The following is a 23,845-nucleotide window of genomic DNA, read 5'->3' as shown; positions in this document are numbered from 1 at the left end:
CTAAAGGATATTTCCACCATTATCTGTATAATTACTAAATGTAATTCCCACCTATTGGCACCCTGTACAGAGTCCCGCACCGAGAACCCCATTACTCTGCTACTTTGGGGTCTCTGGACAAATGAAGATGTAGATTGCTATGGCATGTCCTATAGCATGTCCTAATACCATAGCATAGTAATACTACTGTATAGACTACCTAATATAAATCTCCTAGTGACCTCAACTTTCCCTGATACTGTCAGATCTCCTCAGACTGTTTCTCCTGGTTTTCTGTCCCCTATTGCTGTATATTTATGTTATTTGGCTCACAACAACTTGATGCTTCTGTGCTCTCCCCGGCAGGACTCGCAGCATTATACAGGTTAATGCCACCATCAGGTTCGAACCACCAAAGATCAACATTTTCAGTAAAGAGTGCCACAGGAACGGACGAGAAGCCACTTGCATGGCAGCGTTCATCTGCTTCTCCCCAATGTTTAAAGCACCCCAATTCTATGGCCAGAGTGTGGGTTAGTGCCTTTTTTTTATTTCATCCCAATTGATAATAAGGTACCTTGATTGCCAGACCACTTGTGAGAGGCTGATAAAGGGTGGGTCAGTCTCTGTAGTCAGTCTCTCACTGTCTGGGGAACAGGTCAGAGGCCTGTTGAGAGGTACTGTGATTAATGAATGTAAGTGCTGTGCTAAAGACTTCTGTTTTGTGAGAGGGACAATTCCTTCTACTCTGAGAGAGGGAATCATTTAATTTAGTTAGAGTCGGACAGGCCAGGATTTACTGTTATGTCTTGTTTATTTTTGTGCTGCAAATAAGATTAGGTGTAGGTACTTGTAACAAGGCCCTGGACTGTTGTACTACAACTTGGCTGCTGCATGACAAGTGTAACAGTTTACAATAGGAGACAGTAGCCTTACCCTGATCTTGCCACACAATATATACTTCACAGTCTAGAGCTGCATCTAAAGAAGTGGAAATATCTAACATGGAGGACTGTGAAAAAAAGTAAATGTCACATCAGAAGTTCAACCTCCTGTTACTTTACAGACAATCTCTTTCAGTAAATGGATTTTCTACTTCAGGGTCCATAGGGGGTCCACAGGGTTGACCTTGGGGTATAGCTGGATCTGGATCCACGGGCACCACGCAGTTAAAGCTTTGCTGCTCCCAGGATGCACTTGGGTCCGTCCTCCTCTATACCCCGCCCCGGCCACAGGCACCTCAGTTTTAGTTGGTGCCCGGCCGGAGTCGGGTCACCCTGTCGCAGTGGGGCTGCAGGAGCAGCCCCTAAGCTTTATTTTAAAAGATACATTTTTTATTTTTTTCTACTTTTTTTACACTGTTAGAGCGGCAGCATCAGACTGTCCTTTAGGACGTCCACGCTGCCGCTCCTTCTCCCCGCTGGCGCCGCGACGCCAGTACAGCTCTGGGGATCGCGGCGGGACCCCAGAGCCTGTACTAGCCGGGCTCTGGGGACTCCCTTGACTGCTGCCGGACGCGACGGGGATCAGGTAAGCCGCGGGTCGCCGCGTGCGGCGGGCCGCGGATACTTCAATGCAGTCAGGAGCCTCCGGTCTCTGGGGACAGACCGGAGGCGCTAGCGGCGGCGGCGGGCTCCCCCTCAATTGAGGAATACCCCGCGTGTACGCTAGACCACCAGGGTATCAGGCTGGTAGCGGGACCGGCAACCCGGGGGTTAATTGCTAGCCAGGGGAGGCAGCCTTCCCTGTCTAGCGGCTCCTCCCCTCAGCTCAGCGCGCCTTTCAACTAGGAGTCTGGCGTCGCTGAGCTGCTCTTATCTCTCGGCCACTCCTCCTCTGAGGTCTCCGGCGGCCATCTTTACTGGCACATCGCAGACTCCCAGGCGGTATCAAGTGGACCGGTCCCCCTGTGTACCTCTCCCCTGCAAAAGGACAGTGTACACAGCGCTATAGCCCTCCCAGACACTGAATCTGGGCGGTTGATTGTAGCGGAAGGTGCAGTGAGTACTAACTTTTCTGCATTGTATGTGACTATTGCTAGTGCTGCCTGTCTGTGACTTATTCTCCTTACTGTCAGCTTATAACTATCCCTTTCCTTCTCCTACGGCCCGGCAGGTGTGTGGGGGAAGGGCGTTTTTCTGAGACCCTCACTTATATAAAACACGTATTTGTGGGGTCAGTCACATACTGTTGTGTGCTACACAGTACCATATCTGGGCTGTTGTGTCGCATACTGGTGAGTGCGCGGGTGTTAAAACCGTAATTCCTCTGGTGATACCTATTTCTTGTGATTTACGGTATCATGTCTGATGAGGAGACTGAGCGCTCTGTGGCTCCTGTGCTATTTTCCTGCAGACGTTGTGCTGCTGGAGTTGATGGGGAGGACTTATCTCAGGATGGTCTGTGCGGGCGGTGCCAGCTGGTACCGGGCCCCTCCAACCCCCCTGTATCACAGGACCCTCCTTGGGCGATGTTTTCACAGGTGCTGGCGTCTATTGCGGACCGATTATCGGTCCCATCAGCGGTCCCTTCTAGGGCGTTACCGCAGCCCACCATCCCCCATTCCCCGAGGGTTCCACAAATGTTGCGGTCTTCCCCCGGGGCCCAGACTGTGGGTCCTTACTCGGGACTGCCTGTGTATGTGCAGTCTTCCCCAGGGACGCGTCAGTCTGTAGTGCCTTTGCAGAGTTTTGCTCCGACGGCTCCTCCGCCTTGGGTGGATGTTCTATCCAGCTCCGTACAGAGTCTGGCGGCTTCATCCTCGGCGTTTCAGTCCATGTTGCAAGGTGATGTGCCACCAAGGGTGTCTAAACGTCCGGTTGTGAGTTCACTAGCTGCGCAGTTGTCGGACTCGGAAGTGTCCTCAGATGATGGAGAAATCCATGAGGACTCTGACTCTGATGTCATGGGGCAGGAGGTGGAAGCTAAGTCCTCCATTAATGTTCCAGCCTTAGTTAGGGCGGTGCGGGCTATCCTACATGTTGAGGATGATGCGCCGGCTCCTAGGTCGAAGTTTCCTAATTTTAAAAAGGCCAAGGTGACCTCAACTGTGTTCCCCCTGTCTGATCAATTATCGGATCATATGGCGGCGGCCTGGCAATTACCTAGTAAGAGGTTCCATCCACAGAAGAGGTTGGCGGTGAACTATCCTTTTCCTGAAGCTCATTGCAGGAAATGGGAAACTCCGCCGGCGGTGGATTCCCACGTTACCCGCTTGATCAAAAGCGCGACGCTGCCATTGCCGTCTATCTCCTCTTTGAAGGATCCCACGGACAGGAAGGTGGAGACTTGTTTAAAGTCCATTTATTCTCTTTCCGGGGCGGTGGCTCGCCCATCCATGGCTATCTCCTGGGTGGCTAAAGCCATTGAGGCATGGGCCAATGCCTTGGAGGATACCTTTCCTGATGAGGCTCCGGATATCCAGAGAGCGTTAGTGGGACAGATGCGGGATGCAGCTTCCTATATTGGGGAAGCGTCTTTGGATGCCAGCCTGCTCACTTCTAGGGTGTCGGCTGCAGCGGTGTCTGCTCGGCGCTCCCTGTGGCTGAGGTCCTGGAGGGCTGATGCAGATTCAAAAAAGGGTCTGGAGGCCTTGCCTTTTAATGGTGATTTACTATTTGGTCCGGATTTGGACAGAATAGTGGATACTTTGGCTAAGTCCAAGTCGGCATTTCTCCCTTTGGCCTCTGCGCCGGCTAAAGTGAGGAGCTCTGCCTTTCGGTCCTTTCGGGTTCAGGGTAAGGCCAAGGGCCAGTCCTTCCCGAGACATTCGGCGACCAAGGCCGCACCCAAGCCCAAGAAGCAGGCATGGAGTGCTCGGCGCCCTTCTTCCAAGCAGGAGGATAAGCCTGCTGCCTGATGGGACGGGCCTCTCTCTGGGGGACCCCAGAGTGGGAGGCCGACTTCTCCAATTCGCCCAGTGTTGGCACAATACCACCACGGATGCCTGGGTTCGAGAAGTAGTCTCTCAGGGGTACGCCCTGTCTTTTCGGTTCAGGCCGCCCCACCAGTTTTTCTGTACGAGTCCTTCTCTGGACAAGACCAAAGCTGGTCAGATTCAGGTAGCTATAGAATCCTTGCTACAAGCAGGGGTCATTGTTCCCGTTCCGCAGTCTCAGCGCGGGACGGGGTACTATTCTACTCTGTTTCTGGTACAGAAACCCAATGGTTCTCATTGCCCTATCCTGAATTTGAAGTCTCTGAACAGATACCTCAGAGTTCCCAGGTTCAGGATGGAAACGTTACGTTCCATCATTCTGGCGATGGAACCCGGGGATTATATGGTCTCCCTCGATATCCAGGACGCCTATCTCCATGTGCCCATAGCACCGGCACATCAGCGGTATCTGAGGTTTGCTATCCTGAACCATCACTACCAATTTCGGGCGTTGCCTTTTGGCCTTTCCACGGCTCCGAGGGTGTTCACCAAGGTGATGGCGGTTATGGCTGCCCACCTTCGGGGTCAGGGTCTACGTCTGTTGCCGTACCTGGACGATCTTCTGCTGCTGGCGAGCTCCCCGGAGGTGCTTCTTCGACATCTCCACCTGACCATTGCTTGTCTTCAAGCACACGGGTGGTTGATAAACTGGAAGAAGTCCTCCCTGATTCCATCACAGCGGATGGCTCATTTGGGAGCCCTGCTGGATTCTCGTCAGCAGCGGATTTTCCTGACTCCAGAGAAGGTCTCCTCCCTGCAGCTGCGGATACACAGTTGCCTGAGCAGTTGCCGCCTGTCGGTCCATTCAGCTATGAGAGTTCTGGGGTCCATGGTGTCGACATTCGACATGGTGGAATTTGCCCAGTTCCATTCCCGGCCCCTGCAGGGGCTGATTCTATCGGAATGGAACGGGTTACCTCACCGGATCCGCTCTCAGATGCTGGTGTTGTCCGCGGAGGTTCGGCAGTCTTTGGCTTGGTGGCTTCAGACGGCGCATCTGGTCGAGGGGCGCCCCTTTTGGATCCCGGACTGGGTCCTGCTCACGACGGATGCCAGTATTCGGGGTTGGGGGGCAGTGACCGGCTCATTATCGCTTCAGGGTCGTTGGTCCGCGGAAGAAGCACTTCTCCCCATCAACATCCTGGAACTGCGGGCTGTTTACAGGGCCCTGCAGTCGTCCGGCCCCGCTCTTCACGGAAGGGCGGTTCAGGTGCAGTCCGACAACGCCACCACGGTGGCGTACATCAACCACCAAGGGGGACCTCGCAGTCGGGCAGCAATGTCGGAGGTGTCTCGCATTCTTGCTTGGGCGGAGTGTCACGTTCCAGCGATCTCGGCAGTCTTCATTCCCGGAGTCCTCAATTGGGAGGCGGACTTCCTCAGCCGTCACGATGTGCATCCCGGGGAATGGTCGCTTCACCCAGAGGTGTTTCAGCTACTCGTGGACAGGTGGGGGCTGCCGGAGCTGGACTTGATGGCCTCCCGTCACAATCACAAGTTGCCCGTTTACGGGTCAAGGACAAGAAACGCAGGCGCCTGTCTGGTAGACGCTCTGTCGGTGAAATGGACGTTTCACCTGGCGTATCTGTTTCCTCCGATATCCTTACTTCCTCGGGTTCTGCGGAAATTCAAGCAGGACGGCGGCACGCTCGTGCTGGTGGCTCCGGCGTGGCCCAGACGTCCTTGGTACTCCGATCTGAGGTGCCTCTCCATCGACGCTCCGTACCTTCTTCCTCAGCGTCGGGACCTGTTGTCTCAGGGGCCCTGCCTTTACCCGGATCTGGGTCGGCTGTCTTTGACGGCGTGGCTCTTGAGACAGCCGTCTTGAGGTCTAGGGGTTTCTCCAGTTCAGTGATTGGTACCATGCTTAGGGCACGCAAGCCTGCTTCCGCGTGGATTTACCACAGGGTGTGGCGCACTTATTTTCAGTGGTGTGAATCCAGAAACTATGATCCGCAGGTGTTCCGGGTTTCCAGAATCTTGGAATTTCTTCAATCGGGTTTGGACCTCGGCTTACGCCTGGCCTCTCTGAAGGTTCATGTGTCTGCTTTGTCCGTGTGGTTTCAGCGACGGATTGCTACACTGCCAGATGTTTACACCTTTTTCCAAGGTGTTCTCAGGATCCAGCCTCCCTTCGTGCCTCCGGTGGCTCCGTGGGACTTGACGGTGGTACTGAGGGTCTTGCAGGGTCCTCCTTTTGAGCCGCTTGTGTCGGTGGAGCTCAAGTGGCTGACGTTTAAGACCATTTTTCTCCTGGCAATTGCTTCGGCCAGGAGGGTTTCAGAATTGGGGGCGCTTTCCTGTCGCCCTCCTTTTCTGATGTTTTCACCAGGACAGGGCAGTGCTCCGCACGCGTCCTGAGTTTTTGCCCAAAGTGGTTTCAAAGTTCCACATTAATCAGGAACTTGTTGTGCCAGCTTTTCAGTCACCTGATCTTTCTGCTGGTGAGGCTTCCTTGGATGTGGTCCGGGCACTTAGAATCTATGTGGACCGGACTGCTTCGGTTAGGAAGTCGGATTCTTTGTTTGTCCTCTTCGGTTTTCACAAGGCGGGGTTGGCCTGCCAACAAGCAAACGTTAGCCCGTTGGCTTCGTTCAGTTATTTGTGAGGCTTATGCGCAGGAGGGTTTACCTGTGCCAGCCTCTGTTAAGGCTCATTCCACTCGTTCTGTGGGTCCCTCTTGGGCTGCTAGACGTGGCGCCTCCGCTGTTCAGCTGTGTAAGGCGGCTACTTGGTCTTCAATTCAGACGTTTTTGAGGTTTTATGCGTTTGACACCTTCGCCTCTCAGGATGCATCCTTTGGGCGCCGGGTACTCCTTTCAGCACAGGAGCGTCCCCGCCCTTAGTTGAACTGCTTTGGGACATCCCCAAGGTCAACCCTGTGGACCCCCTATGGACCCTGAAGTAGAAAACAAGAGATATGGTAAGAACTTACCTTTGTTATCTCTGTTTCTACGAAGTCCATAGGGTCCACAGGGCGCCCGCCCTGACGCACCTGGCTTCAAATGGGCTGTGTGGCTGGTCACCGGTTTTCCGTCTCCCATTTCTGTGAGTATGGTTTCTTGTGTGTTCCAGTCTTCCTTCTCTCTGTTTAGTCTCCTCCTCCGGCCTTAGCTGCTTACCAACTGAGGTGCCTGTGGCCGGGGCGGGGTATAGAGGAGGACGGACCCAAGTGCATCCTGGGAGCAGCAAAGCTTTAACTGCGTGGTGCCCGTGGATCCAGATCCAGCTATACCCCAAGGTCAACCCTGTGGACCCTATGGACTTCGTAGAAACAGAGATAACAAAGGTAAGTTCTTACCATATCTCTTGTTTTACAGTTTCTCTCCTATAACACTGCTTGGTTTGGCCTTTTATATGGAATATTAGGACTACTTTTATTGCATGTGGCACTTTTGTGTATTTGAAGCCTTGCTTTACATAAGGCAAAGTCCTCTGCTCCATCATAGAACAACTGGAAGGAATTAAATAGAGATCTGATCTCCACCAGAGCTGGTGCCAGCAACCTAATACCCACCCTTATGAAACCACCTTTCTACTTCAGGGTCCATAGGGGGTCCACAGGGTTGACCTTGGGGTATAGGTTGGGAACCAAATCCGGGCACCACGCAGTTAAAGCTTTTAGCTCCCAGGATGCACTTGGGTCCACTCTCCCTATAACCCCACCCCCAAGCCAGAGGCACCTCAGTTTAAGTTGGTGCCCGGCCAGAATCGGGTCACCGTTTAGTGCAGTGGGGAGCTGATTAGCAGCCCCTAAGCTTTATTTTTTCTAAAGGACAGAGTTTTTTATTTTTCCTTTGGATTCTTCAGAGCGGCAGCGTCAGACTGTCCATAGGACGTCTAAGCTGCCGCTCCGTCACCCCGCTGGCGCTGAGACGCCAGTACAGATCTGGGGATCTCAGCGGGACCCCAGAGTCTGTACTAGCCGGACTCTGCGGGCGCCCAGGACTGCTGCCGGATCCACGGGGAGCAGGTAAGGCGCGGGTCACCGTTTGCGGTGATTCGCGCATTTGAAATGCAGTCCTGTGCCTCCGGTCTCTGGGGACAGACCGGAGGCGCCGGCAGTGGCGGCGGGCCCCCCATACCCCGTGTGTCCACTAGACCACCAGGGACTTAGTGTTCGGTGCAGGGAGCCGGCGTCCCGGGGGTTAATAGCCGGCCAGGGGAGACAGCCTTCCCTGTTACAGCGGCTCCTCCCCTCAGCTCAGCGCGCCTTTCAGTATCTATAGTCTGGCGTCGCTGAGCTGCTTCCTCCGCGGGCCACGCTTCTTCTGAGGTCTCCAGCGGCCATTTTCTCTGTGGTGCAGCAGAAATCTCTGGAGATGGCAGTGAGCCCAGTCCCCCTGCGTACCTCACCATCAGGTCAGTGTACACAGCGCTGTAGCCTTCCCAGACACTGAATCTGGGTAAGTTGCATGCAGTGTAATAGTGCAGTATATTATATGACATGTTTATGTATATATGTGTATATCTGCATTGTATGTGACTTATGCTAGTGCTGACTGTACTTTATTCTCTCACCTGTCAGTGTATATCTATCCCTTTCCTTATCTGCCCTAATACAGCTGTACTTAGGGTGGTTCTGAGACCTCACATTTATATACTTGTTAATATTTGTGAGGTTTGTCACATACTGTTGCGTGCTGCACGTTGCCATATTTTGAGTGGAACTGTGTGTTGCATACGCTGAAAATGGGTCCCTGCAGCTAATTTTTAGTATCAGTCAGGACCAGTATGGCGCTGCTTGATCACAAGGCTTGGTCAGATATGTTTGACCAGGAGATAGAGCGTTATACTGCACCCATTTTTTACTATCCTGCAAGTCATGTGCTGCAGGTGTTAGTGCGGAGGATTTGTTTCATAAAGGGTTCTGTGTGTGGCGTCATCTGGTGCCGGCCCCTTTCACGACCCCCTTGGGCGGTTTGTTTTCTCGGGATCCTCTTAATTGCGGATCGCCGGGCGGGCCCCATTGTTGTACCTCACTTGGGGTTACTTCACCATACTGCCCTTTTTCATCTCAGGGTATCTCGCAGTTTCTTGCACATCCCCTGTGACACAGACTACCGCTCCCTACAGGGGTTTTTCGAGTATATGAATTCCCCCTGGTGCCACAATAGTCTGTCATGCCCCTTGCAGGGATTACCACAACAGCCACCCTGGGTGGATGTCGTTTTTCTATGAAACGCAAATTGGCGTGGTTGACGCCCTGTGGTTACTTCCCACTTGGCTCTACCGTGAATAGCGGGTGGATCGCATGGCGGGACTCTGGCTGTTGCCGGATATGAGGTATTACAACAGTGTTTGGTCTCCTGTCCCAAATTTCCTGAGGATCATCATGAGCCCCTCCTGGGGTGGATGGGCGTGTTACTCGTCGGATTACAGACGTTACTACGCATCCCATTCCTGCGTGGTCGGATTCTTCTGATCCGTAGGTGGTAACTCTGCCTGAAATCAGTATACTCGCTTTCAGGGGTTGTTACCCATCCTACCATGGCTATAGCATGGTTGGTTAATACTATTGCATACTGAGCTGATGCATTTGTAATGTTTTTTCCCCTCCAACACGTCTGGGGTTCAAATGTATTTGGTCGCTCACGTAATATATGCAGTTGTCATAGGTGGACATGCCTATATTGGATACCAGCTCCTAACTTTCAGAGTTCCGGCTGCGACGGTATCCTCCGTAATACCCTATGGCTGCGCTCTGGGAATGCAGAGGTGCAGATACCATCTATAGGGTATATTTTGTTGGGTCCTGACCTTGGCAGTGGCAGTACAAATTTCCCGCCGTCAGCTATGCTCACTACGGGGCCTCAGACTATTAAGTCTTTTTGTCCTCTGGGTCAGCCTAAAGGTCTGTTTCTTCATAGACTGTCGGCCTTTACAAGGGCCGACATATCCAGTTCCGAGCAGGCCTGGACTGCCAGCCGATCCTGCTTCTGAACTTACGGATATATTGTCAGCCTGACGAGACAGGCCTACCACTGGGAGATGGCGATTTCTCAGTTTGCCCGGTACTAGTGTCTAGTTGCCGCGGCTACGTGGGTAGGAGGGTACGCACTCTCTTTGCTCAGGCGGCCTATTTCCATGTGATGGTACGCAGGCCCTTATTCGGAACAGGGCCTTACAAATCCAGAAAGCTATACAGTTGTTGCGGTAAGCGGAGCTAATTGGGCCATCCCCACTTTCTCAGCGAGGGACTGGTTGTTCTGCTTTCTTTCTGGTGCGGTGGCTGAATGGTCCTCTTTGGCCTATTCTCTGTCTCAATTCCCTGAACCAGTTCCTAAAGCTACCTGGGCTCAGGAGGCAATCCCTATGCTCCATCATACTATGTTTGGCACCTGGGGACTTTATGGTATCACTGGATATACAGGACGCGTGCCTACGGGTACTTACAGAGACCTTGCCTCAGCATGGACTGAGGTTCGCTGTATCACAGCACTTACGATTTTTCGGGCTCTGCCTGTTGGGACTGCTCTCAGCCCCACAGGGGTTTACCAGCGTTTTGGATTTTCTGACAGTTCTTCTGTTCAGTATATCCCAATGCTCCTGTACCTGGATGGCCTCCTGCTCTTAGCAGGATCACCGGGGTACTTTACAGCCGGGTCAGGTTGACTGTGGCTTCTTCAGGGTGCAGACGTTTAATCAATGGGGAAAAAGTCCTCCCTGCATCCCTCTCTGGGTATTCTTCACCTAGGAGCCCTGCTGGATTCTCAGAATCTGAGAATTCTTCTGGCGTAAGACGGCATCTCCACTCTTCCATTAGGAGTACATGGATGTCTGCGCAGTCGACATATGTCTTTACACTCTGGGATGCATGGTCCAGTATTCAGTGTCTGCCTTTGGAAGGGTGGAATGGGCTTAGTTCCATTCCAGGCCTTTCCATAATTGGCTTATCTCCAGATGGAACAAGTTTTTTCTGTCTGATCACTGTTCAAACGATGATGCTCTCCCCGGAGGCAAGTCGGTCCCTTTTCGGGTGACTATGGCCATCTCGTCCAGGGTATTCTTTGCTAAGGACAGTGTCTGGTTCGCATCCATTTCAGTGCAGTTGGATGTCTGTCGATTCCACCCTGTCAATTAACTTGTTGGAACTTTAGCCTGTCTTGGGCCTTCACTCTGGCATAGCCCTTGTTTCCCGGTGAACCTGAAAAAGTTCAGTCCGACAGGGTCAGAACAGTGGCTTCCTTTTTAGCAATACTGTTCGTTGGGTGGCAATGTCAGGTATGTCATACATTCGGACATTGTCTGAGGGTCTCCTCCCGACCATCTCGACAGTGTTCATTTCAGGTGCTCTCCATTGGGAAGCGGGAGTCCTCAGCCGTCACGACGTGCATCCAGGGGACTAGTCTCTTCCCCAAGAGAGGTTTCATCTCCTGGTGAGCAGGGGGGGGTCCTCCTGAGGTGACCCTCATGGCCTTCTGACTCTATCACACTATGGTGTTACAGTCCAACTCTGGGGATTCTGAAGCAACCTTCAGTGACTCTTTGTCGGTGAAGTGGTTCTTCCAATTTGCGTCTCCATTCTTCCTCGAGGGAAGTGTTTCAATCGAGACGGAGATGCTTTCCTGCTGGTGGCTCCTGATTGCCCCAGATGTCAGGGATACTTGGTTTTTCGGAGTCTCTCCATCGATACTCCATTCCTGATGCTTCACTGCCCAGACCTGTTGTCTCAGGGTCCTGGGGTTTGCCTTGGACCTGGGTCGTTTGTCTTTGACTGCGTCCCTACAGTGGTCTTACGGCTTCCCTGGCTTTGTCATCGTTGGAATGATTAGAGCACATGGATCAGCTTTTGCTGGGACCTACCACAAACTGTGGCAGCCATAATTCTTATGGTATTATACCTGTCGATATGATCCTCTGGTGTCCAGGATTTCCAGATATTCTGGCATTCCTTCCGGCTGGCTTGGGTTTCACCCTCGGCCTGGCCTTCCTGACAGTGCGGATCTCTACACTGTCAGTATGATTAAGATATGGAATTGCTCGGCTCTGGTATCCAGTTCATCCTTTGGAGTGTTTTTCTGGATTATGCCTCCATTTGTCCTCCCTAGGGACTCCTTGGGAGTTAGTAGTGGTTCTTCGTTAACTCCGGGGAAAGTTAATGGAACCGCTGGTTGTGATAGCCATTACAGGGTCTATTGCTTTGGCTTTCTCTCTTTCTCTCAGGGAGTTTATATCACCCAGGTAAGTGTCGGAATTGGGAGCGTTCTCATGTGGCTCCCTCTTCTGGAGGGCATCTTGTCAGGGTGTGAGTTGCTCTCACCCTGTGTTTCTTCTTAGTGATTTTTAGGTTCCATATTATTCTGGAACTTATGGTGAGGCCATTCAGTCCCCAGTCCTCTCGGCTGGTGTGGCCTCATTGACTGTGGTCCGGCCTCTGTGGATTTATGTGATCCGTTCAAGTTCCTGACGGAAATCGGACTCCTTATTGGTGGTCTGAGATTTCTGGTTTTAACAGGAAAGGATGGCCGGCCTGTGGCCAAATGTTGGCTGGATGGCCTCGTATGTCTTCTTCAGGTGCCTACCCATGGGTAGGCCTTTCTGTTGTTGATACTTGTTTTTTCTCGAGCCATGTAACCCTCGTGGGTGGCTCGCTGTGGCGCCTTGGCTGTTTTGCTTTGCTAGATGGCCACGTGGTCTTCTGTCCACACCTTTTTAAGGTTCTAGGCATTGGTTTCCTTTGCCTCTCCGGATGCTTCCTTTTTGGCGGCGAATTCTCCTCTCAGCACAGGAGCGTCCCCTCCCTTGGTTGAACTGCTTTGGGACATCCCCAAGGTCAACCCTGTGGACCCCCTATGGACCCTGAAGTAGAAAACAAGAGATATGGTAAGAACTTACCTTTGTTATCTCTGTTTCTACGAAGTCCATAGGGTCCACAGGGCGCCCGCCCTGACGCCCCTGGCTTCAAATGGGCTGTGTGGCTGGTCACCGGTTTTCCGTCTCCCATTTCTGTGAGTATGGTTATCGAGTGTTCCAGTTTTCTCTCTCTTTTTCTCTCCTCCTCCGGCCTTTGGCTACTTACAAACTGAGGTGCCTCTGGCTTGGGGGTGGGGTTATAGGGAGAGTGGACCCAAGTGCATCCTGGGAGCTAAAAGCTTTAACTGCGTGGTGCCCGGATTTGGTTCCCAACCTATACCCCAAGGTCAACCCTGTGGACCCTATGGACTTCGTAGAAACAGAGATAACAAAGGTAAGTTCTTACCATATCTCTTGTTTTTCCCTTCAGCCACGTAAACTTCTGCTTCACCACAAATGGTGGCGGCTTGCTCCATAAACCCATGTCCTGGTAGAAATTGAGGCACACTTGTACGAATTGAGGTGAATTAGTCAATGAGGGTTTTGAGCTGCATCTCTGCTGTTTAGCGCTTCGTAAATGAGGTCCGTTGTCTTACGTTATATCAATCAAACCTAATTGCTGTTTAGTTGTTATACATTACTGAACATTTTATACTAAGCATTCCCCATATACCCCAATGTATTAGTGCCGAAGTGGTTGAAGTATAAAATGTTTTGATGAATTTAGCAAGCTATAACTATTAAACAAAGAGACCAGAATAGGATGTCACATTTGCATTTGACAATGGAATTATTAATCTTGTGCACAATATCTATGAGCTCTATCTATGATAGATGATGTGATCATACTACATTACAGAATGTGATAATGACCTGTTGCAACACTCAGGAATAAGATATATATTTCATCCTGTTGACATGACTGGTGATATTGCTTATGTTCTTTTTGTGTTTTCAGCCATTAAATACAATGTCACGATCGATGAGCGGAGATACACGCCCCGCGCTGTTATTGATGACATTGGAGGAGACAAGCACTTCATTAAAACAATCAGAGCCACAAGTGGGCACAGCCAGTGCCAACAGCTCAACTTCCATGTCTTGGTGGGTGTGAAACTGAGTATTACTGTGCCCCATTACGATACAAAATCTGAAGGTATTCATAGGTGTACCTCCTGTCAATTGTTTGACGCCATGCAGCCCCGGATCATGCTATGCATATCTCTATAGGAAAGATTAGGATAGAACATACATACTAAGGTTTATTTATTAACATTGCTTAAAGATATAAACCTATACTAGTGCAAGTTAGACAGTAAAAGCAAATTTTAGATCTCGAAAGATTGAAAGAGTTATGATTAAAGGTGCTCGAGAACATAGAAACAGTTCAAAATTGTTAAAATTTCACAATCCCGAGTAGCCTGATTTAAATTTATTACAATTTGAAATTTACGGTTCGAGGTTGGCGTTAAAATTTGTATTTTTTATTTTTATTTTACTACTGTTTTTGACAAATGTTGCTAGAATGGGTAACATATCTGGGGATCAAGTGATGAGCCAGAAAAGGCTAATACTTACCAAGCAGAAATTAATAGGATGAATAACTAGGGAAAAGATCCCATTTGTAAAAACCTATTTTATGTTCTTTATTATATGTGACTCTTCCTCTGTAGGATACAGCAGACTATGTAAAGCCGATCACCTTTTCCATGGAGTACGAGCTGGCATTTCCAGAGCAGGGGCCTCTACTGGAGGAGGGCTGGCCAACATCGCTCAAAGCATCGGTATGTTTGGAATAAGATAGAGAATAGATTGAAACTGTATATTGTAATTGTGTTGACTGTAATTTTTGGAGGGTACATTAATTAAATCTGAACACGAGTTGGAGGGTACATTAATTAAATCTGAACACAAGTTGGAGGGTACATTAATTAAATCTGAAAATGTACACAAATTACATTTTCATTTAATAAGTTCATTATTTGTCTTTTGTCCCACGATCCACAAAAAAAACTTACTAACTCTGCACACATACACACAAACATGCGCATGCACACTGGGTCTCATTCAGACCCGCTCGCAAGCGACGATGCGCTCGCAAGCGAGTCAATGTAGAGGCCCTGCAAGCGCGCAGCGGGCGCACTGCGCGTGCGCAAGCCCCGGAGCGAGGAAGAAATTCTCTCGCTCCGGGGCTTACTACAAAAGGGGCGGCTGTCGATGGTGATCGACAGCTCGCACCGTTTTGTAGGCGGGGCGGGGGGGGTGGCTTGCCAAACGGAGGTGTTCTCAACGGAACGGCTTCCGTTTGGGGGCAACCCCACTGACATAACTCGTGATATCAGTGGTGAGCTTCCGGTTCTAATAGAGCTGAAAGCTCACTGGGGCTTGCGGCAGACTAGACCCTACCACAAGGGTCTCGTCGCAAGCCCCGATGGTCGCGATCGTCTTGACCATCACGACCATCAACCTGGCCGCTCGCTAAAGCTGTGGGTGGACACCCACAGCTTAGCGAGCGGCCAGGAGGCCGGCTCATTTTAGAGATGCGGCCGTCCTCATTCAGAGCGAGCACTCGCATTTGGTGAGCGGCTCTGAATGAGGTCCTCAGAGCGAGCTTTCGCATTTTGCGAGCGCCTCTGAATGAGGTCCACTGTGTGACCAACTTACTCCACCTTCATGGGAGATTGACAGTTACCCCATGGAGTGTCATCTTTTCGGAATGTGCAGGCAACGGTAGTGCTGAAACCGCTTCTTGAATGTGCCATCTATATCTGAGCAAATGCCATATTGTGTATCACTGTTCTGAGAGGCATTAATAGGATCACAGTTGGAGGTTATGCTGGTCCTTGTAGTGCCATATTGGAGAATCTTTGGAGGTCTCCTCATAAGTTAGCTCTCAATTTTGAAATACATGAACATATGACCCAAAGTAGGTACTACGTATTATTATGTAGCATTAGGACCTCCAAAGCCATCGCTGGAGGCTTACCATATGTTTGCAAATGTATGTAACTGAAATCTCTGCATATTCTATTATGTAGAATTGTAAATGTCTGTTACTAGCCTGTTTGCAGTGTGCTGGGGGAATTCTGCTTTTTTTTTCTAGTCTAGATTAACCCCTCCCTTGCTTGCACCTAAAAATTGATCTGAGCAACTGCCATATTGTGTATCAGGTGCCATCTATATGTAAGGACAAGTAATGCAATGGATGCAGCATACTGTCTATCTGCCGCGGCCCCCACTTAGCTGGTGGGCAGGACGTGGTTGTGCTTTAGGAAGAAAGAAATCCTATTAAGTGGATGAGAATTGCCAACAGTTCTTATATTTCCTGGGAGAGAAGCTTTCCCCTGAGAGACAGCTTAAGAGAACATATATGTTCTGTTCAGCATTACCAAGACAAGAAATAAAAAAAAAAAAAGTAGTAGTGTAACACACTTTTAATACTATAAATGGCAGCTGGCACTTTGAGATTTGGTTTTTTAAAAATGTATATGGCATTGCTTTACATTGGACAGATACAGTAAGCAGAGAGATGCCATATTTTATATCTGCAAAAAAATCCTCCATAAACCATATTACTACTATTGGTTTTTGGGGTTTTTTCAATAATGAGTTAGTATAATGTCCCTGCAAGGTGTGAATGTTCCCGGCAACTCTTGCAGGTCTCTAGAATAAATATGCTCTTCATATAAAGACTCAGGAATCACTGATCTATTGTCTTCTGCCACCGTAGGCTCTGGGCACTACTTGACCTAGACCCAGAAACTTTCATTTCCTACTCAGTGACATTTGTTACTCACTATGAGGTCATTATTTATGCTTTCCAAGATCATTCTTCCAAAATTCTATACTACTGAATATCCCAACAACTTTGTAACAGTAAGGTGCAATAAATGGAATCGGTATGAAATACTGCCGGCCCCGGGGGTGCCTAACCCTAACCCTCCCTCCCCCTAGCCTAACCCTAACCCTCCTGGGGGGGGTGCCTAACCCTAAGTCCCCCCTGGGAGCCCTAAACCTAACCCTCCCCCCCCGCGGCTGTCTGCTCGTGGCGCCCGGCATCCCTACGATCGGGATGCCGGGCGCCGGTCTCCCGGCGTCGGGTAAATGTCGGGCGTCTACATCTAGACGCCCGGCATTTCACCCTTGCCGGGATATGACAGTCGGGAAGCCGGCTGCCGGTATTTAGGCAGTCGGCTTCCCGAATGCAATGAATGTACAAAAACCAAAACAAACACATTTAGTTAATTTTTTTACTGAATCAGGAGCTGGCTCTTGTATAACTGTGAAATGGGTCATGTCTCTTTCATTGTTATCAGGTGACACTTTAGGCTGTAGTATTCTATAACATTTTATAGCTTTATACATCTACATCTATTAAATGTTTTGAGCTTTTGCTACATTTGTACCTCATAACTACAATATAGATGTTTATAGTGAGAGTTCTAGATAAAGCCACATCTTCTTATACCCCCTACTACACTAATACCCCTTTTACACCAAAGTCCCCGGGTCTGACCTGGTATTTGGAACACGTTTCCAGCCCGGATCAGACCCGGGACAACCCCCTTTTACACTGCGGGGCCGACCCGGGCTATGCCCGAGTCGGCACCATTCACACCTGACCTGGGTCAGCACTGACCCGTCTGTCCGGCGAAGGTGACCAGCGCTTTTTCCCCTCCCTCCCCCTCTGCGACCTACTTACCTTATCCTGCAGCGGTTCCGGAGGCAGGGAGAGCAGGTGGGGTGCGCTGCTTCGTGCCGCTCGGGCTGGCGCTGCTTGCAGTGGCCGCTTGGAGATGATGTCATCTCCAAGCGCTACTGAAGCCGGCCAATCAGGCGGCATGCGGCACGACCCGGGTCATCGTGAGCCGGGCCGCGCCGTTTGCATTGCAGGGTGACACGGGAACAACCCCTGCTCAACCCTGCAATCAAGCAGGGTCGGATCCCCGGGTCACTGGCGCGTTCACGTGCATCAACCCGGGATATTTCAGTCGGTGTAAAAGGGGTATTATACTGCTCAGATGAGAATATTTCTATACAATCCTACAGAACTGTAACTGATTTACACATATTACTTATATAATGAACAAACTATTGCAACACAACCCCCAACTTCTGCAACCAATTATTTTCTTTCCAAATTCAATTTTCTATCATTTATGAAAATGTTGCCCAATTCTGGCATATGTCCCTGTTTCCTGACTTAAGGAGTGCGGGTCAGGGACAGCGACACACAGCAAAGCTGAAAGAACTGTGCATAGTGCCAGGTATATATGGTTTCCTATCAGATGGAGGTAGTGATGCTTATTAAGAACAACAATCAGTTAGCTAAAAACAGGATCAGCACTAAGTCCTCGCTCCCAGCATTACATAGAAAATAAATCATGACTAAAATGTATTAGATACACACTAGATGCAGATTTTACTTTAGCACATATGCACCCGCCATTCACCTTCTGGTACAAATGGAACTGCTAACTGATCCTTATGGCAGCACCTTAGCTGTACTAATGACACTTTTATCATATGCTATACGAGCATGATTTCCCAGCATTTAGACTGGCCCACAGTTTACACATGAACAGCAACCTCATGCCGGTGTTGGCATCAATCCTTCTGGTGCCTGCAGCATTTTTAGGGATTTCTTGCACTGCGCTGCATTTTGGAGCATTCATCTGGACAAGTACTTGTGGTTTAAACATAATTTACATCATTTCAGGAAAGGCTGTGATATGAAATTTTGACACCTGAATAATCATAATGGACATAATATCAACATTGTGCATGTTGACAGCATGTCAACATAAGTTTTGTAATGTTAGAGCCCTACCCTAAGCCTAACCCTCTGTTAACATTGTGACTGTTGCCACGTTCACCGTAGCTGTAACATCCACATTGACCATGCCGACATTCTGAATGTCGACATAATGACTACAGGCTGTTTCCAGTATAAACAGTTTAACTGTCATTAACAAACTATGTATATATATGGTGAGCACTGCTGCTCACCAGTGCCAGAGTCAGGCTGCTGTGGGAAACAGTCCATGTGGGATTGTGGCAGCAGAGAGCCCAGTGAAGCTGAGCGAGCCATTGGGGGCCAGGAGGCCTGTGTTTGGACTTTGCAGGAGGCAAGGGGGGACCACAAACTCTCAGACTGAGTGACATTGAGGCAGCTGGCGTGCAGGCTGAGGAAGCCAGGGCCGACTGTATACCTGGAGGATACAGGGAAGGCACAGAGACTGTGAGAGGCTTTGTTAGCAGATTAGCTGCACCCACGGTAGAGAGGGTTGAAGAAGTGAGTTAGTTGCCCTGATTGGGCTAGGCGTTTGTTATTTTTGTTTTATATATATATATATATATATATATATGTATATATATATATATATATATATAATACACCGAAGGTATTCATCAGGATACAACAACAGTATGTGAACACTTACCTTCACATACTGTTGTATCCTGATGAAAATTTACTGAGATGAATTGTAACATTGATTGTCCAGCCTACTGTATTGTCTCTATTTCACATTGCTGCTAAGTCCTGGGAGTGCCGCCAGTTTCCTTTTGGAATATGTTTCCCCAGTGTGGAGGGCACCCGGGTTGCTGGTATATGATTGCTGAGTGCTGAGTGACTCTCTCTCTCTCTAAATATATATTTATATAAATATATATGTACTTGCATCGCTGCAATACTATATTAAAGGTTTTACATGCTTAAACACAGGGAAGCCTTGTAGAGCAAGAGCCAGAAATATCTCACCCTGCTTTATTACCAGCAGTAATCCCTTCAGTATATACAGTATACAGTAGGATAAAGCCCTATAAGCTTTTATTCCCTTGGATATAACCAGACAGCTTGGCATGGGGAGGAAGTCTCTGGGGCATGCTGTTTGGATGGAAAACTATATGTCTGTCTTAATAACTACAATACTTTTATAATCTTTTAATTTTGCATAAACAGTACATTAATTATGAATTACAGTGGTACTAAAGCACATTTGTCAGTAAATAAATTTGCCCCCAATGTGAGGTGAGCAGATTCAAGTGACAATTGTTCACTGCACACGATCACAAGTTTAGTATGGAATGAATTGAATGTTACTATTAACCCCCACCCTATACTTTTTATGCGGAAATAACATTATTGTAAAGTGTCCTTGTTTTTAGATTGCGATATAGTGAAGTTGAATGATGTTTAGCCCATGAAGTATTATCACACACTGACAAGAGGGAACTGCCCATGGAGGGCCTGATGCAGAGGTGGACGATAATACAGCCTTTACTGACTCTTTTTCAGGCAGTGCGACTGTGCCTTTATGCCAGGGATGGGGAACCTGAGGCCTGGGGGCCATATAAGAGCCGCGGAATCATTTGGTCTGGCCCTCTGAGCTTTTTTCTGCTAGTCTCATTTGGCTACCAGGGTGCCTAGAATGGCACCCTGATGCCAGAATCTATGCAGTAGTACCACCTAGCGTGTCCTTAGGATGCTTCAGACGGTCACACCGCTGCCCTTACAGCTCCCCAGAGCATCCTCAGGATGCTCCTAGCGTTGCTGTAATCACTGGCAATTGTGGCCCCGCCCTGTGTGACGTCACATGGAGGGGGAGCGGCCTGCATCGGGCCCGCAAATAATGTTTTATCTATCAAAATGGCCCTCAGCAGAAAAAAGGTTCCCCACCCCTGCTTTATGCTAATGCTGCAGCCAATAGGTATAAAGACGCTCACTGGCTGTGGTGCTAATCCATCTCTTTGTGTATTAAAGCACACCATTGGTCGCACGTTAGTCGCACCATAGAACATTGCACCAGCCCCCTAGATGCACAGAATGTCCGTCTGAACATTGCTGTGAAATCAGCGCTTACTGCGTAAAAAGTCACAGTCAGTGCTCGTGACATGCCCACAGCTGACTAGCCCACTCCCCTGTTACCACCCAGGAAAGCAGACTGAAATTGCCCCTCTCTGCATCCAAATTTGTTCTGTGTCCCCCAGTGGTAACAATCAGGACACATGCACAGACCAAAAAAATCGTCCACTTGAGTCTGACATTGACACTACTTCCAGCTCTGAATCAGTCTTTATTAGAGGTTCTCTATATAATCCTTCCATTATGTCTCATCCAGAATATCATTTCATATATCACATACATTGATATGGAAAGTTCCTGGTAAACCGCTCCTGATAAAATAAAAATGAAATGTTGAGAGAAAATTCATCCAGAAACAACCAGCAAATTGGCTGTGACATATCCACTCACTGTTTCTCTACACTGACTGACAATAACAACCATTGACACCTACTGAAAGGTGATGGGGCATTTCTAGAGAGGAGGGGGCCCGTGTGCAGTGTCCAACACAGGATCCCTCCTCTCAGCCCGGCGACCAGCAGTGCACTGAGCTGTGCGCGGCCAGCGCCGGAGCTATAGACTTTGGGCACTAGAGTGTGCCCAGAGTCTACACAGGTCACCGGGAAAATGGGCGCGGCGGCCATTTTCCCTGTACTGCGCATGCGCAAACGATGGGAAAATGGCCGACGCAGCAATTTTCCAGTCGTTTTACAGCGTCGGTCCCCGCGCCGACGTGGGACTCCGGAGAGGTAAGTAATATTATGGGTCCAGGGTGTGCGTTGCAGGGCCCCCCTGGACCCAGGGGCCTGTGTTCCCCACACACCCTGCACCCATTATAGATACGCCCCTGGTCACATAAGACCTGAGAATAATATTAGCAGATATTCATTTACATTACTGTTAGATGCCAGGATTCTCAAGTGTGTGAGACTGAGTGCTGGGCTCTAGTTTCTTTCAGATCTCATTCAGGGACAGAGGTGCACGCAATGTTGATGCCGCACGCAGACGGCTGATGCTTTCAGTCTGCGCAGGGTCCTATTTGAACTGCGTACGCATCCCGATGGTTACTGCTCTAAGATGCAGATCTAAATTGCAGGCAGAGAGATGTCATTCCAGTGGCATTTTTGGAGGTAAAACGGGGATGGTTAGTCAGAGATGGGAGTGTCGCGATCGCGTTGCACTGTCACCAACGCCCGTGTTCAGATGGCAAAATTGCACCTGCCATAGGGTAGATGCAATATTCGATGTTGTGACTAATGGTGCATCTTAGAACAATCGGTGACAAAATACCACCGATGCTAGTGGGAGTCTCAGTAGGCTGAGAATCTGTGCGGCATTTGCATAAAGAAGCAGATTCTGTTGTGCAAAAAGACAAATCAGGCCCTCAGTATGTACAAATCCCGGCTTCTGCAATTGATCATTTTCTTCCCAAATTCAATTTTCTACCATTTATTTATTATGTGCCAATTCTGGCGATTGCTTCCACACATGAGTGTTGGGTGGTGGGGATCAGTGACAGAAATAAAACAAAGCTGAGAAGAATCAGAGAGCCTGGTTTATATGGATTGCTGTCAGACAGGGGTTGTGATGTTTATTAGAAACAACAAGAATCGGTTAACAAGAAACAGGATCAGCCCTGATATACATTCCTCTCAGCTTTACCTAATTCTAATTATTATTTTCTTTCTTCAATGCCTTCTGCTGATGACTTCTCTGCTGTTCCAGGTTCCATTTTGGAATGGGTGTAGCCAGGATGAGCGCTGTGTACCCGACCTATTCCTGGATGTGAAACACGATATCCCGACTGCACTGTGAGTGTGAACATAGGGACTTCTATAATATATGGCTCATTATACAATACCCATCCACTTTATTGTTCTATAGAATCACTTATATATTCCAAACCATTAACATAAACCCGTGACCCTACTATATTTTAATCAACTATATTGTCATTGAAACTACAAGAATCTTTGCTGGTTCTGGGGGAGATATATCAGAGAGATAAAGTTACCCGTTACCCATAGCAACCAATAATTTGGTTGCTATGACAACTTCTCCACTTTTTCTCTTTAGAAGGTTAGATACATCTTTCCTCTGACACAAAACAGAATATAACAACACTGGGCCTGAATCAGAGGTGCACGCAGTGTGGATGCCGCACGCTAGCGGACGATGTTGTCATTCTGCGCGTGCGTCTGAGTCCAGCTGCACATGCCTCAGAATGGTTGCAACCGGGAGCCGCAGAACAAATTTGGACGTAGAGAGAGACCATTTCAGTGGACGTTTCTGGGTGATAACGGGGGTGGCTAGCCAGGCACAGGCGTGTCTCGGTCAGCGAATGTGTCTTAAGCAGTTACACTGGTCCTGCGGCCATGCTCAGACAGAAGAAAATACACCTGTCACAAGGCTGGTGCAATCTCTGATGGTGCATACGTTGGTGCAACTGATACAGCAGATGGTGCATCTCAATGTGCACAGCAGCTGATTAGCTCTGCAGCTGGTGGTCATCTCTGTACGAATCCCATCGGCTGCATTAGCATAAAGACAATGTTGCACTGCAGCAAAAGACACAGTCACAACTGCAATAGAGTGCAACTCTGAATCAGACCTACTGTCTGGGTATGGGTTGCCGGCAGTCGGGATCCCGGCGGTCAAAATCCCAACACTGGGATCCCGACAGGGTTAACATACCGACACTTGTTGGACGGTATGCTAACCCTCCCCCTCTCCCTACCCTAACCCCAACCCGCCCTTTTTAGTGCCTAACTCTAACCCCCCCCAGTGCCTAAACCTAACCTCCCCCTCCCTGCACCCTAAACCTAACCCTCCCCCCTTAGTGCCTAACTCTCCCCCTAGTGCCTAAACCTAACCTTCCCCCCTTAGTGCCTAACCCTAACCCTCCCCCTAGTGCCTAAACCTAACCCTCCCCTAACACCCGATACTTACCTTCGGGTTGCCAACGATCGGGATTCAGGAGCCAGGATCCAGACACTGTCAGGATTCCGATGCCGGTATATTGACCGTCTGCATCCCGCATGCCTGGATTCAGACTTCATCCCCTCATTATCTCAGGTGATTGTCCCCAATTGCTCAGTTTATTTGCATTGCTGATGGAAGGGAATGTGTTTGACAATGCAATGTGCAGGAAAAATCCGATGATCAGCTGCCCCTGGGCATAAATTTATAGTCCCTTATGCTTATACTCCATAAACTTAGGTTCTACAGGTTCAGAAGATCCATACGTTTATAGTGTCACTTAGCTTAATGTTATTCCTAACGCCCTT

General features: G+C 49.2%; 1 protein-coding gene across 1 annotated transcript in view; it reads left to right on the top strand.

Moving 5' to 3' along the window:
- The window catches only part of ITGA11 (integrin subunit alpha 11), a 146,178-nt gene that overhangs the window by 95,947 nt on the left and 26,386 nt on the right, over positions 1 to 23,845 (top strand). Inside the window, exons 16-19 of the mRNA XM_088452780.1 lie at positions 346 to 512; positions 13,671 to 13,816; positions 14,386 to 14,496; positions 22,284 to 22,369. Of these exons, the coding sequence (XP_088308906.1) occupies positions 346 to 512; positions 13,671 to 13,816; positions 14,386 to 14,496; positions 22,284 to 22,369 (510 nt within the window). The remainder of the gene's footprint in view (positions 1 to 345; positions 513 to 13,670; positions 13,817 to 14,385; positions 14,497 to 22,283; positions 22,370 to 23,845) is intronic.

The sequence above is a fragment of the Taudactylus pleione genome, unplaced genomic scaffold (assembly GCF_031769625.1).
Source record: "Taudactylus pleione unplaced genomic scaffold, aTauple2 ptg000556l, whole genome shotgun sequence".
In the NCBI taxonomy this organism is placed as follows: domain Eukaryota; kingdom Metazoa; phylum Chordata; class Amphibia; order Anura; family Myobatrachidae; genus Taudactylus; species Taudactylus pleione.
The sequence above is the reverse complement of the archived record's forward strand: the minus strand, read 5'-3'. Positions and strand labels throughout refer to the sequence as shown.